Here is a 25,303-nt window from a genome sequence, read left to right on the forward strand (position 1 = left end):
ACACCTGGGCAGTGGGCACCAGGAGGCAATAAACCAGAGGCTAAGGTCTTACAGACCAGAGTTCATGGAGACGGCTTGAATTCCACTTGTCATTAAAAGTATTATAACATTAACCTAGATATTTAATCTTTCTAACTCTGTTTTCTTACCTATAAAACATGGTGCATCCACCTTAATATGCCTGTTATTATGATGATTAGTTGGGAATAATTCTCAAAAAGGATTTAACGCTATACTTTGGTTCACAGGTGTTTAGTAAAGGAATCTATATTAATTGTCCATTTCACAATGAGTCAACAAATGAATGGGAGGTAAGGAAATAGTATCACCAAATATACACAACTTGTTCGCTATATGAAGCTATAAAGAGGAGAGGTAAAAAGAAATGTAGCTGGAGGAAAAGAAGAAGTTAAAGAATTTTATTAAGATGGGAAAGGCCTGAACATATTTAGATGGGAAGCAGCCAGTAGGGAAGTGAAAATTTAAAGAGGTAGAAGGAAGTTGGGATGATTGATTGAGACAGTGAAAGCTCTGAAAAGAGAGGTAAGGAAGGAATGTGATCCAGGATGCCGAAGAAGGTCAGGAGGAGGAGAAATGGAGATAATAGGCATGGGCGAAGGTAGGCTCATCGCTTTGGTGGGAGGAAGCTGAAAGAGTCCCCTTCTGATAGCTTCACTTTTCTCTTTGAGGTAGGAAATAAAGTCACCCCCTGAGACAGAGGCACTTGGTATAAAAACAGGACAAAAATATTTTGTGTGTGTGAGATGGGGTCTCGCTCTGTCATCCAGGCTGGAGTGCAGTCACAGCTCGCCGCAGCCTCAAACTCTGGGGCTCAAGCAATCCTCCCACCTCAGCCTCCTGAGTAGCTGGGACTACAGGCGCACAGCCACTATACCCAGCTAATTCTTTTAAAAAAAATTTTTTGTAGAGATGGGGGTCTCCCCATGTTGCCCAGGCTGGTCTCAAACTCCTGGGCTCAAGCAAACCTACTGCTTTGGCCTCCCAAAGTGCTAGGGATTATAGGCGTGAGCCACAATGCCCAGCTGACAAAAACATTTTAATAATAGAATGGAGACAGTTTGAAACAGACATTATAAAGAACAAGAAAGATATTTGACATGGTAAACAAACAACTTACAATGAAAGAGTAATACAGCAGATAAAATAAGTAATATCTTCAAGTGTAAATATAGATAAACTCTCAAAGCATGATGATAAATTTAAAAAGCAGGTTTGCAAAAGATAATATACAATAGAATAGCATTTAGATTAAAATATTTTAAAAACTATAATAAATATGTTTATGTTTAGTAAAAGGAGAAAAACATAGTGAATAAAGATGCACTTTTTTTTTACAGAGGTTACAAATAAGGATGGAAAATAATAAGATTAGAGAATTAAGAAGCCTTTAACTGTACATATAATGCTGTAAGTTCAGAAGAAAAAGCACCTGTACCAAATACATCTCAGAGGTGGGTGGGACATAAGTTTTTGTTGTTTTCTTGTCTTTGCATTTCTGGAATTCTGAATTATTACAACATTTTTTAAAAGCCATCCTCCTTCAAATTAAAAAGGTAGTCGGGGGGAAGGGTAGGATTTTATCACGGAAATAACTGAAATCTGGACTATGCATTCTAAGACAAATAGGTCAGAGGATGAGGGTGGCAGGGATCGCATTGATAGCAACAAAGTAAAAAGGTGAATGGATTATAGGACTCAATAAGAGAAATAATAAAGAAGGAGAGTGAACTTTGAAATAAAAATTATGAATAATCAAGATTAAGAATTGTTCAAAAAGATCAATATAATCAACAAATAACTGGTATCATTATTTGAAAATTATTATTTAAAATGAAATTGTAAAAAATCAGTACAATCAACAAATACTTTGCATCATTATTTGAAAATTATTTTTTTAAAAAATAAAAATTTTAAATACAGTCAACCAATACCTTGCATCATTATTGGAAAATTATTAAAATAAAATAAAATTTAAAACAATCAGTAAATTCATAAACTATTTTGAAGTCATCAAGGATATATACAATATGTAGAAGCAGACTATCACAGCCTTATTTTCCTGCCCTACAAAAATCCATCCTATACTAAAGGCTTGAAATTACAAGTCTCAGTGGGTGCTAGTAACTCTGAACAGCTAAGGTGGATGTTATTGCAGGTGACAGAAGGAATGAGATGACTGAGGTGTGAAGACATTTAGAAGAAATTTGTTAGATAAAAGTGAAGGCTGGGCCGGGTTCGGTGGCTCATGCCCGTAATCCCAGCACTTTGGGAGGCTGAGGCAGGCAGATCACTTGAGCCTAGGAGTTTGAGACGAGTCTGGGCATCATGGTGAAATCTTGTCTCCTCAAAAAATACAAAAATTAGGCAGGTGTGGTGGTGCTCACCTGTGGTCCCAGCTACTCAGGAGGCTGAGGTGGGAGAATCACCTGAGCCTTGGAGACGAGATTGTGGTGAACCAAGATCGTGCCACTGCACTCCAGCCTGGGGGTCAAAGTAAGAATCTGTCTAAAAAAAAAATCCACATTCTTACCACCTTGCCTAGTTTAGACCCTTGCCTACAAATTTCTATTTCTCAAAATTCCATTCTGCATTCCAAGACCATTGAAACATCTTTGTCAAGTTATTTGTAAAATATTCCTTTCGATGTATAGGGATTTCAAAGTTAAATATTTTCTCTGGCCCATAAACTTTATTGTCAAAGCCAATAGATGATAGTTTTTCATTGGCAACTGTATTTAAACAGCAACTCCACCATCTGCTTAGATTCTTTTGCAGACAAAAAAGGCTTAGGGAGCTCCATCCCAAGCTCTTTCCTTAGGATTAAAGGAATTATAATCAGCATCACTTGCACATTCTTTTAAGGTAGAGATATTTTTCCATATAAATTTGAAATCCTAAATAAAATTAAACTAAGTCAATAAGAAATTAAGAATTCAGAAAAGAAACTCAGGACACTTACAAAAGCACTTCAGAAACAAAAGCACCTGATTCTAGTCGGTTTACAGGATAACTTTTTCAAACCTTTCAGTTTAGCCAGAGTTCCCACCAACGCAGTGAATTAGCACCACCTGCTATCTCTTTCCACCAAAAGCAGTCCCGAAGGCTATGTATACGGAAACCTACGTAGACAGAGGTAGCAGAGGTCAAAGATTAAGACTCAGTTTTCCTAGGTTCAAATCCCAGCTCTGCCATTTATTAGCTGTACAGTTTCCATTTATTAGCTGTATGGTTTCCATTCATTAGCTGTATGGTTTCCATTTATTAGCTGTCCCCATTTCTCCCCATGCCCCAGGATCTAGTCCTGCAGGACCCCTGATGGAGCAGTGACTCTGATGTGGACATGCAGGGACAACCACCCCCAAGTGGGGGCTCCATGGGTAGCATCTGTGCATTTCTCCCCTGCCAGGAAGGCTTACCTAGTTTGCTCAGCAAACTCCCTAAAAGGTGAGGAATTAGCCTGGGAAAACTTTGCAATGTCAAATTGTCTAGTAGTGCCCAATTTTCTGTATGCTTCTGGGTGGTTCTTATTTTTTTGTTTTACTTCCCGTTTCCTTCCATCCTCCCACCCATCTCCCCTAGATCACAGGGGATTGGCTAGCCTCAGACAGAAACTGAACAGAAAGGGAAATGGGAGGGCAGAACAAGATGGTGTAATAGAAGGCTCCACCTACCATCCTCCTTCTCCAGCAGTGACCACGCGGTGCAGAGAAATCTGTGTGCTTGGGGAAGGGAGGGCACAGCAATTGTGAGACTTTGCATTGAACTCAGTACTGCCCTGTTACAGTGGTAAGCAAAACCATGCTGAATCTAGCTTATACCTGCTGATGGAGGCAGAATTTGGACCAGCCCTAGTGAGACGGAAATTATCCATCTCAGCAGGTGAAACCTGAGTTCCAGCAAGCCTCGCCACTGTAGCTGAAGTGCTATGGGGCTCTAAATAAACTTGAAAGGCATTCTAGGCCACAAGAAAACTCCTAGGCAAGTCCTAGTGCTGAGCTGAGATCAGAGCCAGGAGGCTTGGAAGGCACACGACCTACTGAGATACCAGCTGGGGCGACTAAGAGAGTGCTTGCACCACCCCTCCCCCAACTCCAGACAGTGTGACTCTCAGCTCCAGAAGGATCCCTTCCTTCCACTTGAGGAGAGAAGAGAGAAGACTAAAGAGGACTTCTGTCTTGCATCTTGGATGTCAGCTCAGACACAGTAGGATAGCACACTGGTCAGGCTCATGAGACACCCATTCCAGACCCTATCTCCTGGACAACATTTCTAGACACACTGTGGGCCAGAAGAGAAACCGCTGCCTTAAAGGGAAGGACCCAATCCTGGCAGGATCTATCACCTGCTGACTAAAGAGCCCTTGGTCCCTGAATAATCAGCAACGATACCCAGGTAATATGTCGTGGGTCTTGGGTGAGACTCCGCTGGCTTCAGGTGAGACTCAGCACAATCCCAGCTGTGGTGCGTACAGGCAGAGACTCTTTCTGCTTGAGAAAAGCAGAGGGAAAAGTAAAGGGGACTTTGTCTTGCACCGCAGGTACCAGCTTAGCCACAGGGGTAGAGCACCAAGTAGGCCCTTGGACAGCATTTCTGGACCCGTCCTGGGCCAGAGGGGAGTCCACTGCCCTGAAGAGTGAGTCCCAGACCTGGTAGCATTCACCACAAGTTGACTAAAGAGCCCTTGGGCTTTAAGTGACTATCAGCGATAGCTAACAGTACTCCCTGTGAACCCATGGTCATGATGGCCACAGGGTGATCTCCTCTACCTGTGGAAAAAGGAGGGAAGAGTGGGAAGGACTGTGTCTCATGATTTGAGAGCCAGCTCAGCCCCAGTAGAATGGAACACCAGGTAGACTTCTAAGGTTTTCTTACTTCAGTCCCTGGCTCCTGGATAGCATCTGTGAACCCACCTAGGGCCTGGGGGAACTTGCCACTCTGAAGAAAAGAACACAGCTTGGCTAGCTTCACCACCTGTTGATTGTTTGAAAAGATAAACAAAATTGACAAACCTTTACCAGGCTACCTGAGAAAAAAAGGAGAATATCCAAATAAACGAGATCAGAGATGAAAAAGGAGACAATACAACTGATACTGCAGAAATTCAAAGGATCGTTAGTGGCTACTATGAGCAACTGTATGCCAATAAATTGGAAAATCTAGAGGAAATAAATTCTTCGACACATACAATCTACCAAGATTGAACCATGAAAAATCCAAAACCTGAACAAACCAATAAGAAGTAATGAGAACAAAGCCATAATAAAAAGTCTCCAGCAAAGAAAAGCCTGGGACCTGATGGCTTCACCACTGAATTCTACTAAACAGTTAAAGAACTAATACCAATCTTACTCAAACTATTCAAAAAATAGAGAAGGAGGGAATACTTCCAAACTCATTCTATGAGGCCGGTATTACTGATACCAAAACCAAAGACACATCAAAGAAAAAAAAACTACAGACCAGTATCTCAGCAAGATACTAGCAAACTTAATTCAACAATACATTTAAAAGATCATTTATCATGACTAAGTGCTATTTATTTCAGGGATGCAAGGATGGTTCAACATATGCAAATCAGTCAATGTGATACATCATATCAACAGAATGAAAGACAAATGCCACAGGATCATTTCAACTGATGCTGAGAAAGCACTTAATAAAACTCATTATCCCTTCATGGAAAACTCCTCAAAAAACTGGGTATAGAAGGAACATACCACAACATAATAAAATCCATGTATGACAGACTTACAGCTAGTAGCATACTGAGTGGGGAAACACTGAAAGCCTTTCCTCTAAGATCTGTAACACTATAAGGATCCTCACTTTCACCATTGTTATTCAACATAGAAATCCTAGCTAGAGCAATTAGACGAGAAAGAAATAAAGGTCATCTAAATTGGAAAGGAAGAAGCCAAATTATCCTTGTTTGCAGATGATATGATCTCATATTTGGAAAAAACCTAAAGACTACACCAGATAACTATTAGAACTGATAAACAAATTCAGTAAAGTTGCAGGATACAAAATCAACATACAAAAATCAATAGCATGTCTATATACCAATAGTGAACAATCTGAAAAAGATATAAAGTAATCCCACTTACAATAGCCACAAATAAAATTAAATACCTAGGAATTAACCAAATAAATGAAAGATCTCTACAATGAAAACTATAAAATCATGATGAAAGAAATTGAAGAGCCAAAATATGGAAAGGTAGCCCATGTTCATGGATTGGAAGAATCAATATTGTTAAAATATCCATACTTCCCAAAGCAATCTACAGATTCACTGCCATCTCTATTAAAATATCAATGACATTCTTCACAGAAATAGAGAAAACAATCCTAAAATTTATATAGAACCACAAAAGACCTATAATAGCCAAAGTTATCCTAGGCAAAAAGAACAAAACTGGAGGAATCACATTACCTGACCTCAAATTATACTACAGAGCTATAGGAACCAAAATAGCATGATACTGACATAAAAACAGACACATAGACCAATGGAACAGAATAGAGAACCCAGACACAAATACACACACCTATAGTGAACTCATTTTTCACAAAGATGCCAAGAACATACACTAGGGAAAAGACATTCTCTTCAATAAATGGCACTGGGAAACTGGATATCTATCTGCAGAACAATGAAACTAGACTCCTAACTCTTGTCACATACAAAAATCACATCAAAATGGATTAAAGACTTAAATCTGAGACCTCACACTGTGAAAATACTACAAGTAAACATTGGGGAAGATCTCCAGGACATTGATCTGGGCAAAAATTCATTGAGCAATACCCCACAAGCACAGGCAACCAAAGCAAAAATGGACAAATGGGATCACATCAAGTTAAAAAGCTTCTGCACAGCAAAGAACACAATCAACAAAGTGAAAAGACAACCCACAAAATGGGAGGAAATATTTGCAAACTGCCCATCCAACAAGGGAGTAATAACCAGAATATATCAGGAGCTCCAACTCTATAGGAAAAAAAATCTACTAATCTTATTGAAAAATGGACAAAAGATTTGAATAGACATTTCTCAAAAGAAGACAAATGGCAAACAGTCATGTGAAAAGGTGCTCAACATCACTGATCATCAGAAAAATGCAAATCCAAACTACAACGAGATACCATCTCATCCAAGTTAAAATGGCTTTTATCCAAAAGACAGGCAATAACAAATGCTGGCAAGGATGTGAAGAAAAGGGAACCCTCAAACAGTGTTGGTGAGAATGTAAATTAGTACAACTATTATGGAGAACAGTTTGGAAGTTCCTCAGAAAACTAAAAATAAAGCTACCACACAATTCAGCAATTCTACTCCTAAGTATTCACCCAAAAGAAAGGAAATCAGTATATCCAAGAGACATCTGCACTCCTACGTTTCTTGCAGCACTGTTTACAATAGCTAAGATTTGGAAGCACTCTAAGCGTCCATCAACAGATGAATGGATAAAGAAAATGATGTGCATATACACAGTGGAGTACTATTCAGCCATAGAAAAGAATGAGACCCAATCACTTGCAACAACACGAACGGAACTTGAAATCATTATGTTAAATGAAATAAGCCAGGCACAGAAAGACAAACATCACATGTTCTCACTTATTTGTGGCATCTAAAAATCAAAACAATTGTATTCTAAGAGCAGAAGGATGACTACCTGAGGAAGGGTGGTAGGAGGGAAGGGGTGAGGTGAGGAGAGTTAATGGGTACAAAAGAATTAGAAAGAATGAATAAGACCTACTATTTGATAGCACAACAGTTATTACAGTCAATGATAACTTAATTGTACGTTTTTAAATAACTTAAAGAGTGTAACTGGATTATTTGAAACTCAAAGGATAAATGCTTGAGGTGATGGATACCCCATTCTCCATGGTGTGCTTATTTCACATTGCAGGTCTGTATCAAAACATCTCGTGTACCCCATAAATATATACATCCACTATGTAACTACAAAAATAAAATAAAATAAGATAAAAAACTAAAGAGCATAACTGGAGTGTTGGTAACACAAAGGATAAATGCTTGAGGTGATGGATACCCCCATTTACCCTGATGTGATTATTAAACATTACATGCCTGTCTTAAAATATCTCATGTAACCCATAAACATATACATCTACTATGTACCCACAGAAATTAAAAATTAATTTAAAAAAAAAGAAAAGAAAGGGAAGTGGGCTGCGACAGACGTGCCCTCTTGGAAAACTAAAACTTAGAGCTCTTTGTCCTTCCGGGGTAGCACGTGTATTCTACAGATCTTGTCCAGAGGGAGACGTTTTTCTCATTTCTCCCCTCTCTAGGTTATAAATCTCCCCGCAGGGCAATGGCAATTCTAATTCTGCTTTTTAGTTTCTATATTAAGGAAAATAGTTTAGAGTGGTTGGTCGGTCACATAGACAACTGTAGAACTAGTTTCTCAAGTTTACAATATCAATAACTCTGAAACCTGAGACCTGCAGCCCTGGGAGCCACCAAGGTGCACTCAGTGGCCTTCCAGGCTTCGGTTCCTGCTCTGCGCCCGGCAAAAACCGCGGCTCGCTGGCCAGGCGCTCTTCCAACTTCCAGCGGGAGCAGGTGCACAGGTCAGGCCCGCCCCGCCCCCTAATGCCTTCTACCCCCATTACCCACCCCCGCCCCGCCTCCCAGTTCTCCATAGTCCGCTTTTTAGGGAAGCTGCTGAGCAAACTAGCTGGGCCCCCACGCAGAGGAGAAAAGTACAGATACCCCCACTCCACTCCACCCCCAGCCCCTCCGCACCCCTCCAGCCCCTCCCCACACCCCCCACACCCCACACCCTGACTGGGGTGGGGTGGGACGGGTGCTGCTCTCTTCTCGAACCTGGCACTCGAGTTACAGCCCGACGCGGATGCCGCTGGACTAGACCCTGAAGGACGGGTAGAAACGGAACTCCGGAGTCCCAGGCTAGGTACAAGGACCCTCTCTGACCTCTCAAGCTCCGGCGCGTCCGAATTCCCCTTAGCGTTTCCCTGGAGGCGCCCAGGTCTAGTCCTTATATACTAGCAGGTTGACGTCATCCCATGCACATCCCACGCAGGGGATGCAAGCGCCAATGGGCGGGTCTACTAAGCCCGCGAACTCTTTGCCGCGTTAAATTGCCTAGAAGCTCCCAACTTCCTGACTGTTGCCACGTGGTTCTTAGTTTCCGGGAATTTGGGGGTTTTTTTCCTCCCCCGTCTTCCCACCCTTCCTCCGTCTCCTCGCTCCCTCCATCCATCTCTCCCTCCCTATCATCTATCTATTCATCTATCTGGATTACAGCAAAACAAAGAATAAAGATTATGAAGAAAGAGAAGAACTTCCCAGGCCCGCGCAGCCGTCGGCTCCTGCGCTCCCAACGGGATGGGCCAGTTCCTTCCTCGCACCCTCTTCTCTCCCGGTGTCTGCGGTCCCACCTTCCAGATACCCCTCGGAGAGTCCAGCTGAGCTCTCGCCAGAGCTTTCCCCTTCCAACCCGCTCGAATTGCCCAGACCCCAAGCTGGGCTTCTCTCTCCATCGCCCCAGAAAGTGGGTCTTGGAGACCGAGGCAAGAATTTGGGCCTCCGCTTCTGTTCCAGACCCCCGACCCCTTGCCAAAATGCGGCAGGTGTGCAGATTGGGCCGCGCTTGGTTCCTGGCTGGGTTTATGGAGCCTGCGGCCCAGGCAGGCTCCGCAGACCCGGAGCCAGAGTGGGATTTAACGGCGGCCGGTGCGCTGTGCTTGGTCAACCCCGGTAACCGTCACACTGCTCCTGATATGAAAAAAACCGGCCAGCGTTCTGCTTTTCTGCCCCGCTGCAGTCAGAACCCGCCAGGGTTCTGTCCGAGTGTTTGGATTTTGTAATTCTCCTCTCTTTGGCCAACTCCCCGTCCTTGGCCGGGCTCAGTGCTGCCAGTCCTGCAGGACCCTAGACCCGGGCGGCTCTGCCTGAGGCCCAGTTCTCACTGATGCCGAGTGGCCCAAGGGTGGGAGCAGCGGTTAATGCCGGACTGATTAATACAAGCTCCAGTGAAAGCGAAAGTAAGAAAATAAAACGGATTGCAGTATACATATACAATGTGTATAGGGATACATGTACATACATATTACACGTATGTGTATGTAACGCACGTTTGTTAAAATGAGGTCATAATGTTCATGCTGTTTCATAACCCACTTTCTTTCAATGACCACCTTTTCATTTCAGTAAATCTTTGTATTCTCATGTTGCAGCTTCTCCATTTTTCTTTAACATGTTGTTTACAGAGTTTGTGCAAACCTGTACCAAATCCAGAACCATGCATCTATAACATGCTAAAAGATTGTCAACCTAGAATCCTATAACAACCACAAAAAAAAGACCTACCTAAATGGAGGCAAAGTAATGACTTCAGACGAAAAAAAAAAAAAAAGGAAATCTGAAAATCTGAGGGAATTTGTCACCAGCCGATCTTTCTTATGAAAAAATATTAAAGGAAGTTCTTTAGCTGGAAGGAAATGATATCTGAATGAAACTCAGATCTACAAAAAAGAATGAAGAGCACAGAAGATAGTAAATATGCAGATAAAAATAAAAAATTCTCTTTTTTACTGTTAAAATTATTCTTTTTTTACAATATAACAAAATATATTTTCATTGGATATTAATTATGAACCCATAATGCATGTAAACTAAATACAATACTTCAAATCATTCTGCACAAAGAAATTACAGATCACATTTATTTAATAACAAAATGTCTAATTGTTTAATAGAATGTTTTTAGGAACTTACAATATAATTTTCAAAAACAAAGAATAAAAATATTAAATATATCACTTTATGGCGGAGTACAACATAAATTTATTTCTGCAACACAGCAGGCAAACTTTTGTGCTAGAAACAGAGTGGAGAAAAAGTTTAAAGCAAAAAGTCAGGAAATGGATGTTCATAAATTTCTGGTTAACTGAGGCTCAATAGTTATTGTAAGAAACAGGGGCCTTTGAACATCAGATTTTGTTTATAAAAATAAAAACTTCCTCAAACATCAGAGTTTTTCACCTCAGCAAATGTTTTTTCCTTTGATAATTCATAATCCTGCTGTTCATTTGTCACATATATGAATATCTGGTAACTTCATAAACAACTACCAATGGCACACTTCAAATGCTGAGTCTGTTGAATTTTCTTATATTTTTTTCCAAATGAACCTAGAGCCTGTGATAGAGAAGATACTGAAACATGCTAAGATAATAATTGGTCTTAGAGAGATTTCACAGCAAGTATTTAATGAAAGCCACTACATTTCCAGCTCTAAAAAGGGCCAGACAGACACAATCCCTGCTTCCAGAGTTCACCATTCAGACAGAATACAGCAGGGCAAGCACTGATTCTGAATCATTATGAGCTTTTGATTTCATCTTTCAGGATTTACATAGATACTGATTTCTTCTGGAAGGGCAAATAAAATCTTCCCTTACACACATCATTCTTTGGATTCTCATAAAGGGTATTTAGAAGTCTGGATGCTGACAAGGCCAGTAGATACTTAGTTTTCTCCAATTGCCTTCTACTACTTGAGAGTATGTCAAGTATTTTGTTTTCCCTTTCAGTTCTCCCCAACCTCTACCTTCTGCAGTTTTGTCTATCCAGTTGGCTTTTCTGTAACACTTTGCTACATCTTTCTGTTCCCCTTCACTGTTTTCCTCTGTTGCTTTCCTCCTTAACAGAAGTCTGGTCATCTGGGTTTCCCCATCTTTCCTCTCCTGGCTTCTTATTCACATGGGTGACTAATCTTAGCCCTTCCTTAAAAGTTGGGTCTTCAATAAATATAACTCATCAGCACTTTCCTTGAGCTTTTTTTTTTTTTGATCATCAGATCTTCTGTGCAATAACATTCTCTTCCTGAATGCTACTTAGAAATATTATCCTCAAAAAAAACACCAATGGTTTCTTGAAGATACTTGTTTTAAAAGTTGCATCAAAAGAGATTGATAAAGGAATCTATAACTCAGCAAAGGATGCTTCTACTGTATTGTGAATTCCCACCATTACAAGTACTGGATTCTGCAAGTCCAACATTAAAACCTGGTATGAGACATCAATTTATACACATAAGAGTTAGATTATAATTTTAATTTTTTGGTGGACATTAAACTGAAATTTATATGATACATGAGGTTTTAATCTTAAAAAAAGTAAATGATAAAAATTTAATATAGTTAATTGTTCACTGATACATCTATTGACTTCATTATAACCTATATATTTAATTAAAATCAAACTATGAGTCTGCAAATCAGATGCTATCAAGAAAATTGCCATCCAGGATCTGTAATTCTTTTTATATTTTTAACTCAGACGAATATATAAGATTCAGTAAATTTTAATGTTCCAAATTGTTCTCAAAAAAGAATTATCAGAAGCTTGCAGTTAACACAGTTGGCTAATTCATTTCCCCCCAATGAACTACCTATTTGTGTTGCGAGGTAGAAAAGACTATGATCTTCTGTGACAGCAGTAGCCTTAATTCTTATGCATTCCCTCTTCATATGAAGAGTACGGACAAAAAAAGGGGACAGATGAGTCACCTTTCATTATGCATTGACTCTTAGTGTTTTCATAGTATGTTAAATGCCTGATTTCAATTTTACAACAACAAAAAATACCAATATTTATTCTGAAAGGCAATGGTATGTTCCAAGTAGCAGATATTAACAACTTCCAACATGATCTCTAGGAATAATCTGCAGTTCTGAACCTTGTTTTAGAAAAACATTTCCAGCAGTCTGTAAAAGATTTACTCCTATGCCATCATTGGTAATAACTGCACTTGTTGCAGCGGGAACTTTAAATTCTTTGGCTGCAAACTTTAAGACTGCTGTAAAAGGTGTACTTTCAGGAAAGTACACAGTACACGGTATTTTGTATGGCAGCTGCGTGTCCGATGTCAGCATGATCTTAAAGGAAACCTTCGACACGGTGGTGCCGGGATGAATCTAGAACACACGCCAACTCTGCGGGGTAGCACGACTTCCTCCACTGTGCTGAAAATTATTCTTAAAATAATTAAGTTTTTAAAGCAATAAAACTATGTATTGTGGTGCTTATAATAGAAACATTTTATTTTTAGAAATAGAGGAAATGGGTGTGTATTGTTGTAAAGCTCTTACGTAACTCACAAAGTCATGTACTATGATTAAACTGTGGTAAGTTTGAGGTGCATATTGTAAGCCCTAGAGCTACCACTGAAGAAATGGGAACAAAAACATATAGATAATAAACCAACAAAAGACTTTTCCTTATGACTCCTGTTTTCTGCCTGTTTTTATAAAAATATTATTTTTCCTACCTGTTTTTGCTTTATAAACATGCAATGGACTATTTCCTCATAAGGTATTGGGGTACAGGTGGTATTTGGTTACATGAGTAAGTTCTTTAGCAGCGATTTCTGAGATTTTGGTGCACATATCATCCAGGCAGTATACACTGCACCATATTTGTAGTCTTAATCCCTTGTCCCCTTCCCACGCTTTCCCCAAAGTCCCCAAAGTCCACCGCATCATTCTTATGCCTTTGCATCCTCATAGCTTAGCTCCCACGTATCAGTGAGATTATATGATGTTTGGTTTTCTACTCCTGAGTTACTTCACTTAGAATAATAGTCTCCTGGCCGGGCGCGGTGGCTCACGCTTGTAATCCCAGCACTTTGGGAGGCCGAGGCGGGCGGATCACGAGGTCAGGAGATCGAGACCACGGTGAAACCCCGTCTCTACTAAAAATACAAAAAATTAGCCGGGCGTAGTGGCGGGCGCCTGTAGTCCCAGCTACTCGGAGAGGCTGAGGCAGGAGAATGGCGTGAACCCAGGAGGCGGAGCTTGCAGTGAGCCGAGATCGCGCCACTGCACTCCAGCCTGGGTGACAGAGCGAGACTCCATCTCAAAAAAAAAAAAAAAAAAAAAAAAAAAAAAAAAAAAAAAAAGAATAATAGTCTCCTTCTGCCCGGTCGCCCCTTCTGGGAAGTGAGGAGCGCCTCTGCCCAGCCACCCATCGTCTGGGATGTGAGGAGCGCCTCTGCCCGGCCACCCCTTCTGGGATGTGAGGGGCGCCTCTGCGCGGCTGCCCCATCTGGGAAGTGAGGAGCACCTCTGCCCAGCCACCCATCGTCTGGGATGTGAGGAGAGCCTCTGCCCAGCTGCCCCGTCCGGGAAGTGAGGAGCCCCTCTGCCCGGCTGCCACCCCATCTAGGAAGTGAGGAGCATCTCTGCCCGGCCGCCCCGTCTGGGAAGTGAGGAGCACCTCTGCCTGGCTGCCCCGTCTGGGATGTGGGGAACGCCTCTGCCCGGCCGCCCCGTCTGGGAGGTCTACCACAGACGCTAGAAGCAATGTGGGGGCTGGATGTGGTGGCTCACGCCTGTAGTCCCAGTACTCTGGGAGGCTGAGGCGGGTTGATCACTTGAGGCTGGGAGCTCAAGACCAGCCTGGCCAACATGGCAAAACATATGAAAAATACAACTGTCAAACCAACCAACGAACCAAGCGACAACAAAACAGTTCTACCCTGGAGTCATACTCTAATTTTTTCCATTTTCCTCCCTTTCTGATCCTTTATCCCACTTTCTTTTTCTTCCTCTTCCTTCTCCTTCTTCTTTGTCAAATAGAGGATTGAGTTATTATCATTGATCCATACAAAGTCCCTCTCTCATTTATTTGCTTTAATTCCCACCCCCCATTTCTATTCCCCATCTTCCCATGTGCAACCTTCCTAATATGTTTGATATGCATCTTTTTGTTCGTATGTACTTTTAGAAAATGTTTATTGTTTTGTGTGCAAAAAAATAAATAAATAAAATAAAATTTAAAAAAGAAAAAAAGAAAACCTTTGAGAGAATACAGCGCACCAGGGAGCCTACTATTATGGTGACTATTGGGAGGATAATACCAAGAGTTTGGAGGATGCTTCTTGCCCAGGGTCCCCATAAACCAAACCACTTAAAATTAAATAGATCAAGGGGTGGAGCCAAGATGGCCGAATAGGAACATCTCCGGTCTCCAGCTCCCAGCCCCAGCGACACAGAAGACGGGTGATTTCTGCATTTCTGCTTGAGGTACCGGTTTCATCTCACTAGGGAGTGCCTAACAGTGGGTGCAGGACAGTCGGTGAAACGCACTGTGCGCGAGCCGAAGCAGAGCGAGGCATTGCCTCACTCGGGAAGCGCAAGGGGTCAGGGAGTTCCCTTTCCTAGTCAAAGAAAGGGGTAACAGACGGCACCTGGAATATCAGGTCAGTCCCACCCCAATACTGCGCTTTTCCAACGGGCCTGGAAAACGGCACACTAGGAGATTGTGTCCCGCACCTGGCTCGGAGAGTCCTGTGCCCACGGAGTCTTGCTGATTGCTAGCACAGCAGTCTGAGATCAAGCTGCAAGGCGGCAGCGAGGCTGGGGGAGGGGTGCCCGCCATTGCCCAGGCTTGCTTAGGTAAACAAAGCAGCCAGGAAGCTCGAACTGGGTGGAGCCCACCACAGCTCAAGGAGGCCTGCCTGCCTCTGTAGGCTCCACCTCTGGGGGCAGGGCACAGACAAACAAAAACTCAGCAAGAACCTCCACAGACTTAAAGGTCCCTGTCTGACTGACAGCTTTGAAGAGAGTAGTGGTTCTCCCAGCACGCAGCTGGAGATCTGAGAACGGACAGACTGCCTCCTAAAGTGGGTCCCTCACCCCTGAGCCGCCTAACTGGGAGGCACCCCCCGAGTAGGGACAGACTGACACCTCATTCAACCGGGTACTCCTCTGAGACAAAACTTTCAGACGAACTATCAGACAGCTGAATTTGTGGTCTCACGAAAATCCGCTGTTCTGCAGCCACCGCTGCTGACACCCAGCCAAACAGGGTCTGGAGTGGACCTCTAGTAAACTCCAACAGACCTGCAGCGGAGGGTCCTGTCTGGTAGAAGGAAAACTAACAAACAGGACATCCACACCAAAAACCCATCTGTACATCACCAGCATCAAAGACAAAAAGTAGATAAAACCACAAAGATGGGGAAAAAACAGAACAAAAAAACTGGAAACTCTAAAAAACAGAGCACCTCTCCTCCTCCAAAGGAACGCAGTTCCTCACCAGCAACGGAACAAAGCTGGATGGAGGATGACCTTGATGAGTTGAGAGAAGAAGGCTTCAGACGATCAAACTACTCTGAGCTACGAGACGAAATTCAAAACAATAGCAAAGAAGTTAAAAACTTTGAAAAAATATTAGAAGAATGGATAACTAGAATAACCAATGGAGAGAAGGGCTTAAAGGAGCTGATGGAGCTGAAAGCCAAGTTTCGAGAACTACACGAAGATTGCAGAAGCCTCAGTAGCAGATGCGATCAACTGGAAGAAAGGGTATCGCTGATGGAAGATGAAATGAATGAAATGAAGAGAGAAGGGAAGTTTAGAGAAAAAAGAATAAAAAGAAGTGAACAAAGCCTCCAAGAAATTTGGGACTATGTGAAAAGACCAAACCTACGTCTGATTGGTGTACCTGAAAATGATGGGGAGAATGGAACCAAGTTGGAAAACACTCTGCAAGATATTATCCAGGAGAACTTCCCCAATCTAGCAAGGCAGGCCAGCATTCAGATTCAGGAAATACAGAGAACGCCACAAAGATACTCCTCGAGAAGGGCAACTCCAAGACACATAATTGTCAGATTCACCAAAGTTGAAATGAAGGAAAAAATGTTAAGGGCAGCCAGAGAGAAAGGTCGGGTTACCCACAAAGGGAAGCCCATCAGACTAACAGCTGATCTCTCAGCAGAAACTCTACAAGCCAGAAGAGAGTGGGGGCCGATATTCAACATCCTTAAAGAAAAGAATTTTCAACCCAGAATTTGCTATCCCGCCAAACTAAGCTTCATAAGTGAAGGAGAAATAAAATACTTCACAGACAAGCAAACGCTGAGTGATTTTGTCACCACCAGGCCTGCCCTAAAAGAGCTCCTGAAGGAAGCACTAAACATGGAAAGGAACAACCGGTACCAGCCACTGCAAAAACATGCCAAATTGTAAAGACCATCGAGGCTAGGAAGAAACAATAGCAACTAACGAGCAAAATAACCAACTAACATCATAATGACAGGATCAGATTCACACATAACAATATTAACGTTAAATGTAAATGGGCTAAATGCTCCAATCAAAAGACACAGACTGGCAAACTGGATAAGGAGTCAGGACCCATCAGTGTGCTGTATTCAGGAAACCCATCTTACGTGCAGAGACACACATAGACTCAAAATAAAGGGATGGAGGAAGATCTATCAAGCAACTGGAAAACAAAAAAAGGCAGGGGTTGCAATCCTAGTCTCTGATAAAATAGACTTTAAACCAACAAAGATCAAAAGAGACAAAGAAGGCCATTACATAATGGTAAAGGGATCAATCCAACAAGAAGAGCTAACTATCCTAAATATATATGCACCCAACACAGGAGCACCCAGATTCATAAAGCAAGTCCTCAGTGACCTACAAAGGGACTTAAACTCCCACACAACAATAATGGGAGATTTTAACACCCCACTGTCAGCATTAGACAGATCAACGAGACAGAAAGTTAACAAGGATATCCAGGAATTGAACTCAGCTCTACATAAAGTGGACCTAATAGACATCTACAGAACTCTCCAGCCCAAGTCAACAGAATATACATTTTTTTCAGCACCACACCACACCTATTCCAAAATTGACCACATAGTTGGAAGTAAAGCTCTCCTCAGCAAATGTAAAAGAACAGAAATTATAACAAACTGTCTCTCAGACCACAGTGCAATCAAACTAGAACTCAGGATTAAGAAACTCACTCAAAACCGCTCAACTACATGGAAACTGAACAACCTGCTCCTGAATGACTATTGGGTACATAATGAAATGAAGGCAGAAATAAAGATGTTCTTTGAAACCAACGAGAACAAAGACACAACATACCAGAATCTCTGGGACACATTCAAAGCAGTGTGTAGAGGGAAATTTATAGCACTAAATGCCCACAAGAGAAAGCAGGAAAGATCCAAAATTGACACCCTAACATCACAATTAAAAGAACTAGAAAAGCAAGAGCAAACACATTCAAAAGCTAGCAGAAGGCTAGAAATAACTAAAATCAGAGCAGAACTGAAGGAAATAGAGACACAAAAAACCCTTCAAAAAATTAATGACTCCAGGAGCTGGTTTTTTGAAAAGATCAACAAAATTGATGGACCGCTAGCAAGACTAATAAAGAAGAAAAGAGAGAAGAATCAAATAGACGCAATAAAAAACGAAAAAGGGGATATCACCACCGATCCCACAGAAATACAATCTACCATCAGAGAATACTACAAACACCTCTATGCAAATAAACTAGAAAATCTAGAAGAAATGGATAAATTCCTCGACAAATACACCCTCCCAAGACTAAACCAGGAAGAAGTTGAATCTCTGAATAGACCAATAACAGGTTCTGAAATTGTGGCAATAATCAATAGCTTACCAACCAAAAAGAGTCCAGGACCTGATGGATTCACAGCTGAATTCTACCAGAGGTACAAGGAGGAACTGGTACCATTCCTTCTGAAACTATTCCAATCGATAGAAAAAGAGGGAATCCTCCCTAACACATTTTATGAAGCCAGCATCGTCCTGATACCAAAACCTGGCAGAGACATAACCAAAAAAGAGAATTTCAGACCAATATCCTTGATGAACATTGATGCAAAAATCCTCAATAAAATACTGGCAAACCGAATCCAGCAGCACATCAAAAAGCTTATCCACCATGATCAAGTGGGCTTCATCCCTGGGATGCAAGGCTGGTTCAACACACGCAAATCAATAAATGTAATCCAGCATATAAACAGAACCAAAGACAAAAACCACATGATTATCTCAATAGATGCAGAAAAGGCCTTTGACAAAATTCAACAACCCTTCATGCTAAAAACTCTCAATAAATTAGGTATTGATGGGACGTATCTCAAAATAATAAGAGCTATCTATGACAAACCCACAGCCAATATCATACTGAATGGGCAAAAACTGGAAGCATTCCCTCTGAAAACTGGCACAAGACAGGGATGCCCTCTCTCACCGCTCCTTTTCAACATAGTGCTGGAAGTTCTGGCCAGAGCAATCAGGCAGGAGAAGGAAATAAAGGGTATTCAACTAGGAAAAGAGGAAGTCAAATTGTCCCTGTTTGCAGATGACATGATTGTATATCTAGAAAACCCCATTGTCTCAGCCCAAAATCTCCTTAAGCTGATTAGCAACTTCAGCAAAGTCTCAGGATACAAAATTAATGTACAAAAATCACAAGCATTCTTGTACACCAATAACAGACAAACAGAGAGCCAAATCATGAGTGAACTCCCATTCACAATTGCTTCAAAGAGAATAAAATACCTAGGAATCCAACTTACAAGGGATGTGAAGGACCTCTTCAAGGAGAACTACAAACCACTGCTCAATGAAATCAAAGAGGATACAAACAAATGGAAGAACATTCCATGCCCATGGGTTGGAAGAATCAACATCGTGAAAATGGCCATACTGCCCAAGGTAATTTATAGATTCAATGCCATCCCCATCAAGCTACCAATGACTTTCTTCACAGAATTGGAAAAAACTACTTTAAAGTTCATATGGAACCAAAAAAGAGCCCGCATCGCCAAGTCAATCCTAAGCCAAAAGAACAAAGCTGGAGGCATCACGCTACCTGACTTTAAACTATACTACAAGGCTACAGTAACCAAAACAGCATGGTACTGGTACCACAACAGAGACATAGATCAATGGAACAGAACAGAGCCCTCAGAAATGACGCCGCATAGCTACAACTATCTGATCTTTGACAAACCTGACAAAAACAAGAAATGGGGAAAGGATTCCCTATTTAATAAATGGTGCTGGGAAAACTGGCTAGCCATATGTAGAAAGCTGCAACTGGATCCCTTCCTTACACCTTATACAAAAATTAATTCAAGATGGATTAAAGACTTATATGTTAGACCTAAAACCATTAAAATCCTACAAGAAAACCTAGGCAATACCATTCACGACATAGGCGTGGGCAAGGACTTCATGTCTAAAACACCAAAAGCAATGGCAACAAAAGCCAAAATCGACAAATGGGATCTCATTAAACTAAAGAGCTTCTGCACAGCAAAAGAAACTATCATCAGAGTGAACAGGCAACCTACAGAATGGGAGAAAATTTTTGCAACCTACTCATCTGACAAAGGGCTAATATCCAGAATCTACAATGAACTCAAACAAATTTACAAGAAAAAAACAAACAACCCCATCAAAAAGTGGGCAGAGGACATGAACAGACACTTCTCAAAAGAAGACATTTATGCAGCCAAAAAACACATGAAGAAATGCTCATCATCACTGGCCATCAGAGAAATGCAAATCAAAACCACAGTGAGATACCATCTCACACCAGTTAGAATGGCCATCATTAAAAAATCAGGAAACAACAGGTGCTGGAGAGGATGTGGAGAAATAGGAACACTTTTATACTGTTGGTGGGACTGTAAACTAGTTCAACCATTGTGGAAGTCAGTGTGGCGATTCCTCAGGGATCTCGAACTAGAAATACCATTTGACCCAGCCATCCCATTACTGGGTATATACCCAAAGGACTATAAATCATGCTGCTATAAAGACACATGCACACGTATGTTTATTGCGGCACTATTCACAATAGCAAAGAGTTGGAACCAACCCAAATGTCCAACAACGATAGACTGGATTAAGAAAATGTGGCACATATACACCATGGAATACTATGCAGCCATAAAAAATGATGAGTTCGTGTCCTTTGTAGGGACATGGATGAAACTGGAAAACATCATTCTCAGTAAACTATCGCAAGGACAAAAAACCAAACACCGCATGTTCTCACTCATAGGTGGGAATTGAACAATGAGAACTCATGGACACAGGAAGGGGAACATTACACTCCGGGGACTGTTGTGGGGTGGGGGGAGGGGGGAGGGACAGCATTAGGAGATACACCTAATGCTAAATGACGAGTTAATGGGTGCAGGAAATCAACATGGCACATGGATACATATGTAACAAACCTGCACATTGTGCACATGTACCCTAAAACCCTAAAGTATAAAAAAAAAAAAAAAAAAGTTGTCTCTACTAAAAAGTGAACATGGGACAATACACACAATAAGCATGTTTACTCTCCATGCATATGCACAACCCCCTCTCAGGAGTATTCATAGCTCCTCCTATAATCTGCTGAATATATATACTGCCCAAGCCATTCAGCACAAATCCCTGTTCCATCCTCCCTTCTCTCAAAGTGCTGCCTTTCTGTCTAAGCTTCCCCCCAATCAGGATGGCCAGCCTGCAGGTTGTAACACTTTATAATAAAATCTCCTTTCTAAACTTATAAATTGTGTGATTTTTAAGTTGACAACCTATAACTCCAGCCTAACTGTGAGAAAAACATCAGACAAACCCAAAAGGGACATTCTACAAAGTGCCCGAACAGTGCTTCTCAAAACTATCCAGGTCTTCAAAAATAAAGTCTGAAAAATTATCACAGATCCAAGGAAGCTAAGGAGACATAACTACTAAATGTCATAAGGTGTCCTGGATGGGATCCTGGAACAGACAAAGCACAGTAGGAGAAAACTGAGAAATCCAGATAAATTGTGGAGTTTAGTTCACAGCAATGTACTGTGGTTGTGACGAGTGAACCACAGTAATGTAGTAATGAAAGAGGGAACTGAGTGAAGGGTTGTAGTAATGAAAGAGGGAACTGAGTGAAGGGTTGTAGTAATGAAAGAGCGAACTTTCTGTACTATCTTTGCAACTTTTCTGTAAGTCTATGAATATTCTAAAATAAAAAGTTAACTTAAATTTTAAAAGCATTTTGTTTTATTTTACCATGGCTGGGTGGATTTTCAGATCTTTAATGAAGTAAGTCCCAGCTAGCTAAAGCCAGATTGCAGAGATAGGCAGGCACCATCAAAACCAAATTGAGCCTGGCACAGTGGCTCATGCCTACAATCCCATCAACTGGGGAGGCTGAGGCAGGAGGGTCACTTCAGCCCAGGAGTTCAGGGATATGGTGAACTATGATCACTCCAGCTTGAGCTACATAGCTGTTTTTACAAAAATATTTTTAAATTATCCAGGCATGATGGCAGGCAACTGGGTCCTAGCTACTCAGGAGGCTGAGGTGGGAGGATTGCTTGAGCCTAGGAGGTTGAGGCTGCAGTTAGTCATGAAGGTGCCACTGTACTCCAGCCTGGGTGACAGAGCAAGACTCTGTCTCAGAAAAATGAAAAATGACCTGAGTCGGTTTTCTTTAGCTAAAAAAGGTAGAAAATGGACACAGGAAGGGGAACATGACACACCGGGGCCTGTTGTGGGGTGGGGGGAGCAGGGAGGGATAGCATTAGGAGATATACGTAATGTTAAATGACGAGTTAATGGGTGCAGCACACCAACATGGCACATGTATACATATGTAACTAACCTGCACGTTGTGCATATGTACCCTAAAACTTAAAGTATAATAAAAAAAAAGGTAGAAAATATTACCCCATCGTGCTCTCCTAAACACAGTTTGTTGTCACAGATAATTTTACCACTTAATTTTCAAGGAACAAGGTTACTTAGCAGAGAAAATTAAACCCAAATTAAATAATAGTTAGAGACATAAGGTCCAACTGCTTACCTGATGAAATTCCTCAGAGACTGACTTTCACAAACATAGAGAATTCTGTGTGCCTCACGTGAAACACATTCCTGATCTTCTCCATGATCTTCATGGCCATGATGTTCTTCCCTGAGCCAGGTAAGCCATGGACAAACAATTCTCTGTTCTTGTGGAAGCTTCTGGAGAATATCTCACACTGCTGGGCCGTGAGCAGATTTAAAACCTCACAGCTGAGCAGGTCACTCAAGAGAGACCTGAAGCCGAGCAAGACAATCACGAGGGACTGCAGCAGGGCTTCCAATGCGTTGGGTGCCTGCAAGGCTATAGGACACAGGGTAATCCGTCGGAGACACTGCAGCCTCCAAGGCCTCTGCACTGCTCTCAGGACTCAGGCAGAGGACCTTGGCCCTGACACACACCTTCCCAGTGTAGCCCCCCACGTTCAACAGGTTCTGCTTCAAAGTAAGGGCAGTGCAAGTGCAGTAGTCCTGGCCCTGCCAGGGCTGTTCTATGCTATCAGCAGAGCATCACAGATGACTCCTGGCTTCTCCTGCAAATTCAGGTCCACAACCTAGCTTCTAGAGAGGACCACAATTCCCCAGGAGAAAGGTTGGGTTTGCTTATTTATTACTCCTCTAATCCTTCATGCTGTGAGGACAGCTCCTTCCAGAGGGATTCCAGAGTACATCGCAAATGTCCTGGTAGCACTAGATGTGAAAAGAATGAGAAATTAGGGGAAGGAGAAGAATCATACTGATTATGACAATTAGTTATAATTAATTGATTAATATATTTGATTATTAATTACAGATATTTCAAATATTCTTCTATAAACATTATATTACAATTACAAAGGAAAAGAAGCTTTGAAATATCTGGTAAATCTCATCTAAACCCATGTGTTTATTATGCCTTTGACCTTGGGAAATTCCCTAACCTCTCTGAGACTTTGCTCTCTCATCTGTAAAACAAAACTAAGAATACAACATTTCTTATGGAGAGGAATAAATGAAGTAACATAAAGTGTCTGGCTCATTGCATCCCACTCTCAAAGTATATGACTCTCAAAATGTCCCTGAACAGTCCCCACTAATGGGGGTAGCAGGAGCCTTCCCAGGAAGAAGGTACTCATTAGCACAATATTTGCGGAGAAGAGGGAGTCACATAAAAGCTTTTATTGGCAGTTAATTTTCTGCAGTCCTCGACTGGGAGACCCTTGAAGCTATCTCTCCTGAAGCAGAATTGTCGCATCACATAAAGATCAATCTGAGGCTCCCCCCATTACAAAAGTCTTCTCTTTGTCACAGGCAAACAAGGAACAATTACATGACATGAGAATATACTTATGCTACAGAGTTATAAACTTATTTTAGGCTGGATGCGGTGGCTCACTCCTGTAATCCTAGCACTTTGGGAGGCCGAGATGGGTGATCACGTGAGCCCAGAAGTGCGAGACCAGCCTGGGCATAATGGTGAAATCCTGTTTCTACAAAAAATATAAAAATGATCTAGGCATAATGGTGCATGCCTGCAGTCCCAACTCCTCAGGAGGCTGAAGTGGGAGGACTGCTTGAGCCCAGGAGGCAGAGGTTGCAGTGAGCTGAGATTGTGCCACTGCACTCCAGCCTAGGCGATAGAGTCAGACCTTGTCTTAAAAAAAAAAAAAATTATTTCAAAGATCATGGGGTCCAAAGGGAGAAAAACAAGAATGTTTTTGCCCTGTTGTGGCAGTGGCAGAATACAAACCAGAATCAAGATTTGTAAGTGGTAATTGGAAATTGAAATTACCCAAACTTTATTGGTAATTGTTTATTGTTCATTGTTACTTGTGCTTTCTCATTCATATCAGGCGTTCACACAACTTGATTATGCCTGCAACATGGATGTTAGTGAGTAGGAGATGGCATCTGTTATGACACACATCTAGATTTTAGAGATGTTAAGAAGTTGGGGGAGATAAATAAAACCCCCATCTCCCTGGGACAGAGCACCTGGGGGAAGGGGCGGCTGCAGGCACAGTGTCAGCAGACTTAAGTGTACCTGCCTGACAGCTCTGAAGAGAGCAGCGGATCTCCTAGCACAGTGTTCAAGCTTGCTAAGGGTCAGATGGCCTCCTCAAGTGGGTCCCTGGCCCACGTGTATCCTGACTGGGAGACACCTCCTAGTAGGGGCCAAAAAACACCTCATACAAGAGAGCTCTGGCTGGCATCTGGTGGCTGCCCCTCTGGCACGAAACTTCCAAAGGAAAGAACAGGCAGCAATCTTTGCTGTTCTGCAGCCCCCACTGGTGATACCCAGGCAAATGGGGTCTGGAGTGGACCTCCAGCAAACTCCAGCAGACCTGCAGCAGAGAGGCCTGACTGTTAGAAGGAAAACTAACAAACAGAAAGGAACAGCACATCTACTCAGAGACCCCATCTGAAGGTCACCAACATCAAAGACAAAAGATAGACAAATCCACGAAGATGGGGAGAAACCAGCACAAAAAGGCTGAAAAGTCCAAAAACAAGAACAACTCTTCTCCTCCAAAGGATCACAACTCCTTGCCAGCAAGGGAACAAAACCGGACGGAGAATGAGTTTG

At 41.9% G+C, this 25,303-nt stretch overlaps 3 protein-coding genes across 9 annotated transcripts in view; 1 reads left to right on the forward strand and 2 right to left on the reverse strand.

The window, feature by feature from the left end:
* Positions 1-22,966, reverse strand: part of SLFN11 (schlafen family member 11) — a 37,541-nt gene extending 14,575 nt beyond the window's left edge. Inside the window, exons 1-2 of one of the 7 annotated variants that reach the window (XM_032163001.2) lie at positions 22,739-22,966; positions 3,043-3,140 (exon numbers count right to left, since the gene is read on the reverse strand). The gene's annotated coding sequence lies outside the window, so the exon portion shown is untranslated. Of the gene's footprint in view, positions 1-2,980; positions 3,141-8,887; positions 9,054-22,738 lie in introns of those variants that run through there. The other 6 variants (XM_032162996.2, XM_032163002.2, XM_032163000.2 and 3 more) reach the window with 6 other exon arrangements.
* LOC131384443 (uncharacterized) lies at positions 8,503-10,252 on the forward strand. Its single transcript, XM_058445609.1, has 2 exons — positions 8,503-8,631; positions 9,329-10,252. Exon 2 carries the CDS (start codon positions 9,349-9,351, stop codon positions 9,889-9,891), a length of 543 nt encoding a protein of 180 aa, XP_058301592.1. The 5' UTR covers positions 8,503-8,631; positions 9,329-9,348; the 3' UTR covers positions 9,892-10,252.
* Positions 12,721-22,838, reverse strand: LOC131384406 (ubiquitin-fold modifier 1-like). The gene is made up of 2 exons (XM_058445381.1): positions 22,797-22,838; positions 12,721-13,005 (listed from the first exon to the last, which is right to left on the reverse strand). Exons 1-2 carry the CDS (start codon positions 22,836-22,838, stop codon positions 12,721-12,723), a joined length of 327 nt encoding a protein of 108 aa, XP_058301364.1.
* Positions 22,967-25,303: the final 2,337 nt, after the last annotated feature.

This window comes from Hylobates moloch, unplaced genomic scaffold, assembly GCF_009828535.3.
Source record: "Hylobates moloch isolate HMO894 unplaced genomic scaffold, HMol_V3 SCAFFOLD_10, whole genome shotgun sequence".
NCBI lineage: Eukaryota > Metazoa > Chordata > Mammalia > Primates > Hylobatidae > Hylobates > Hylobates moloch.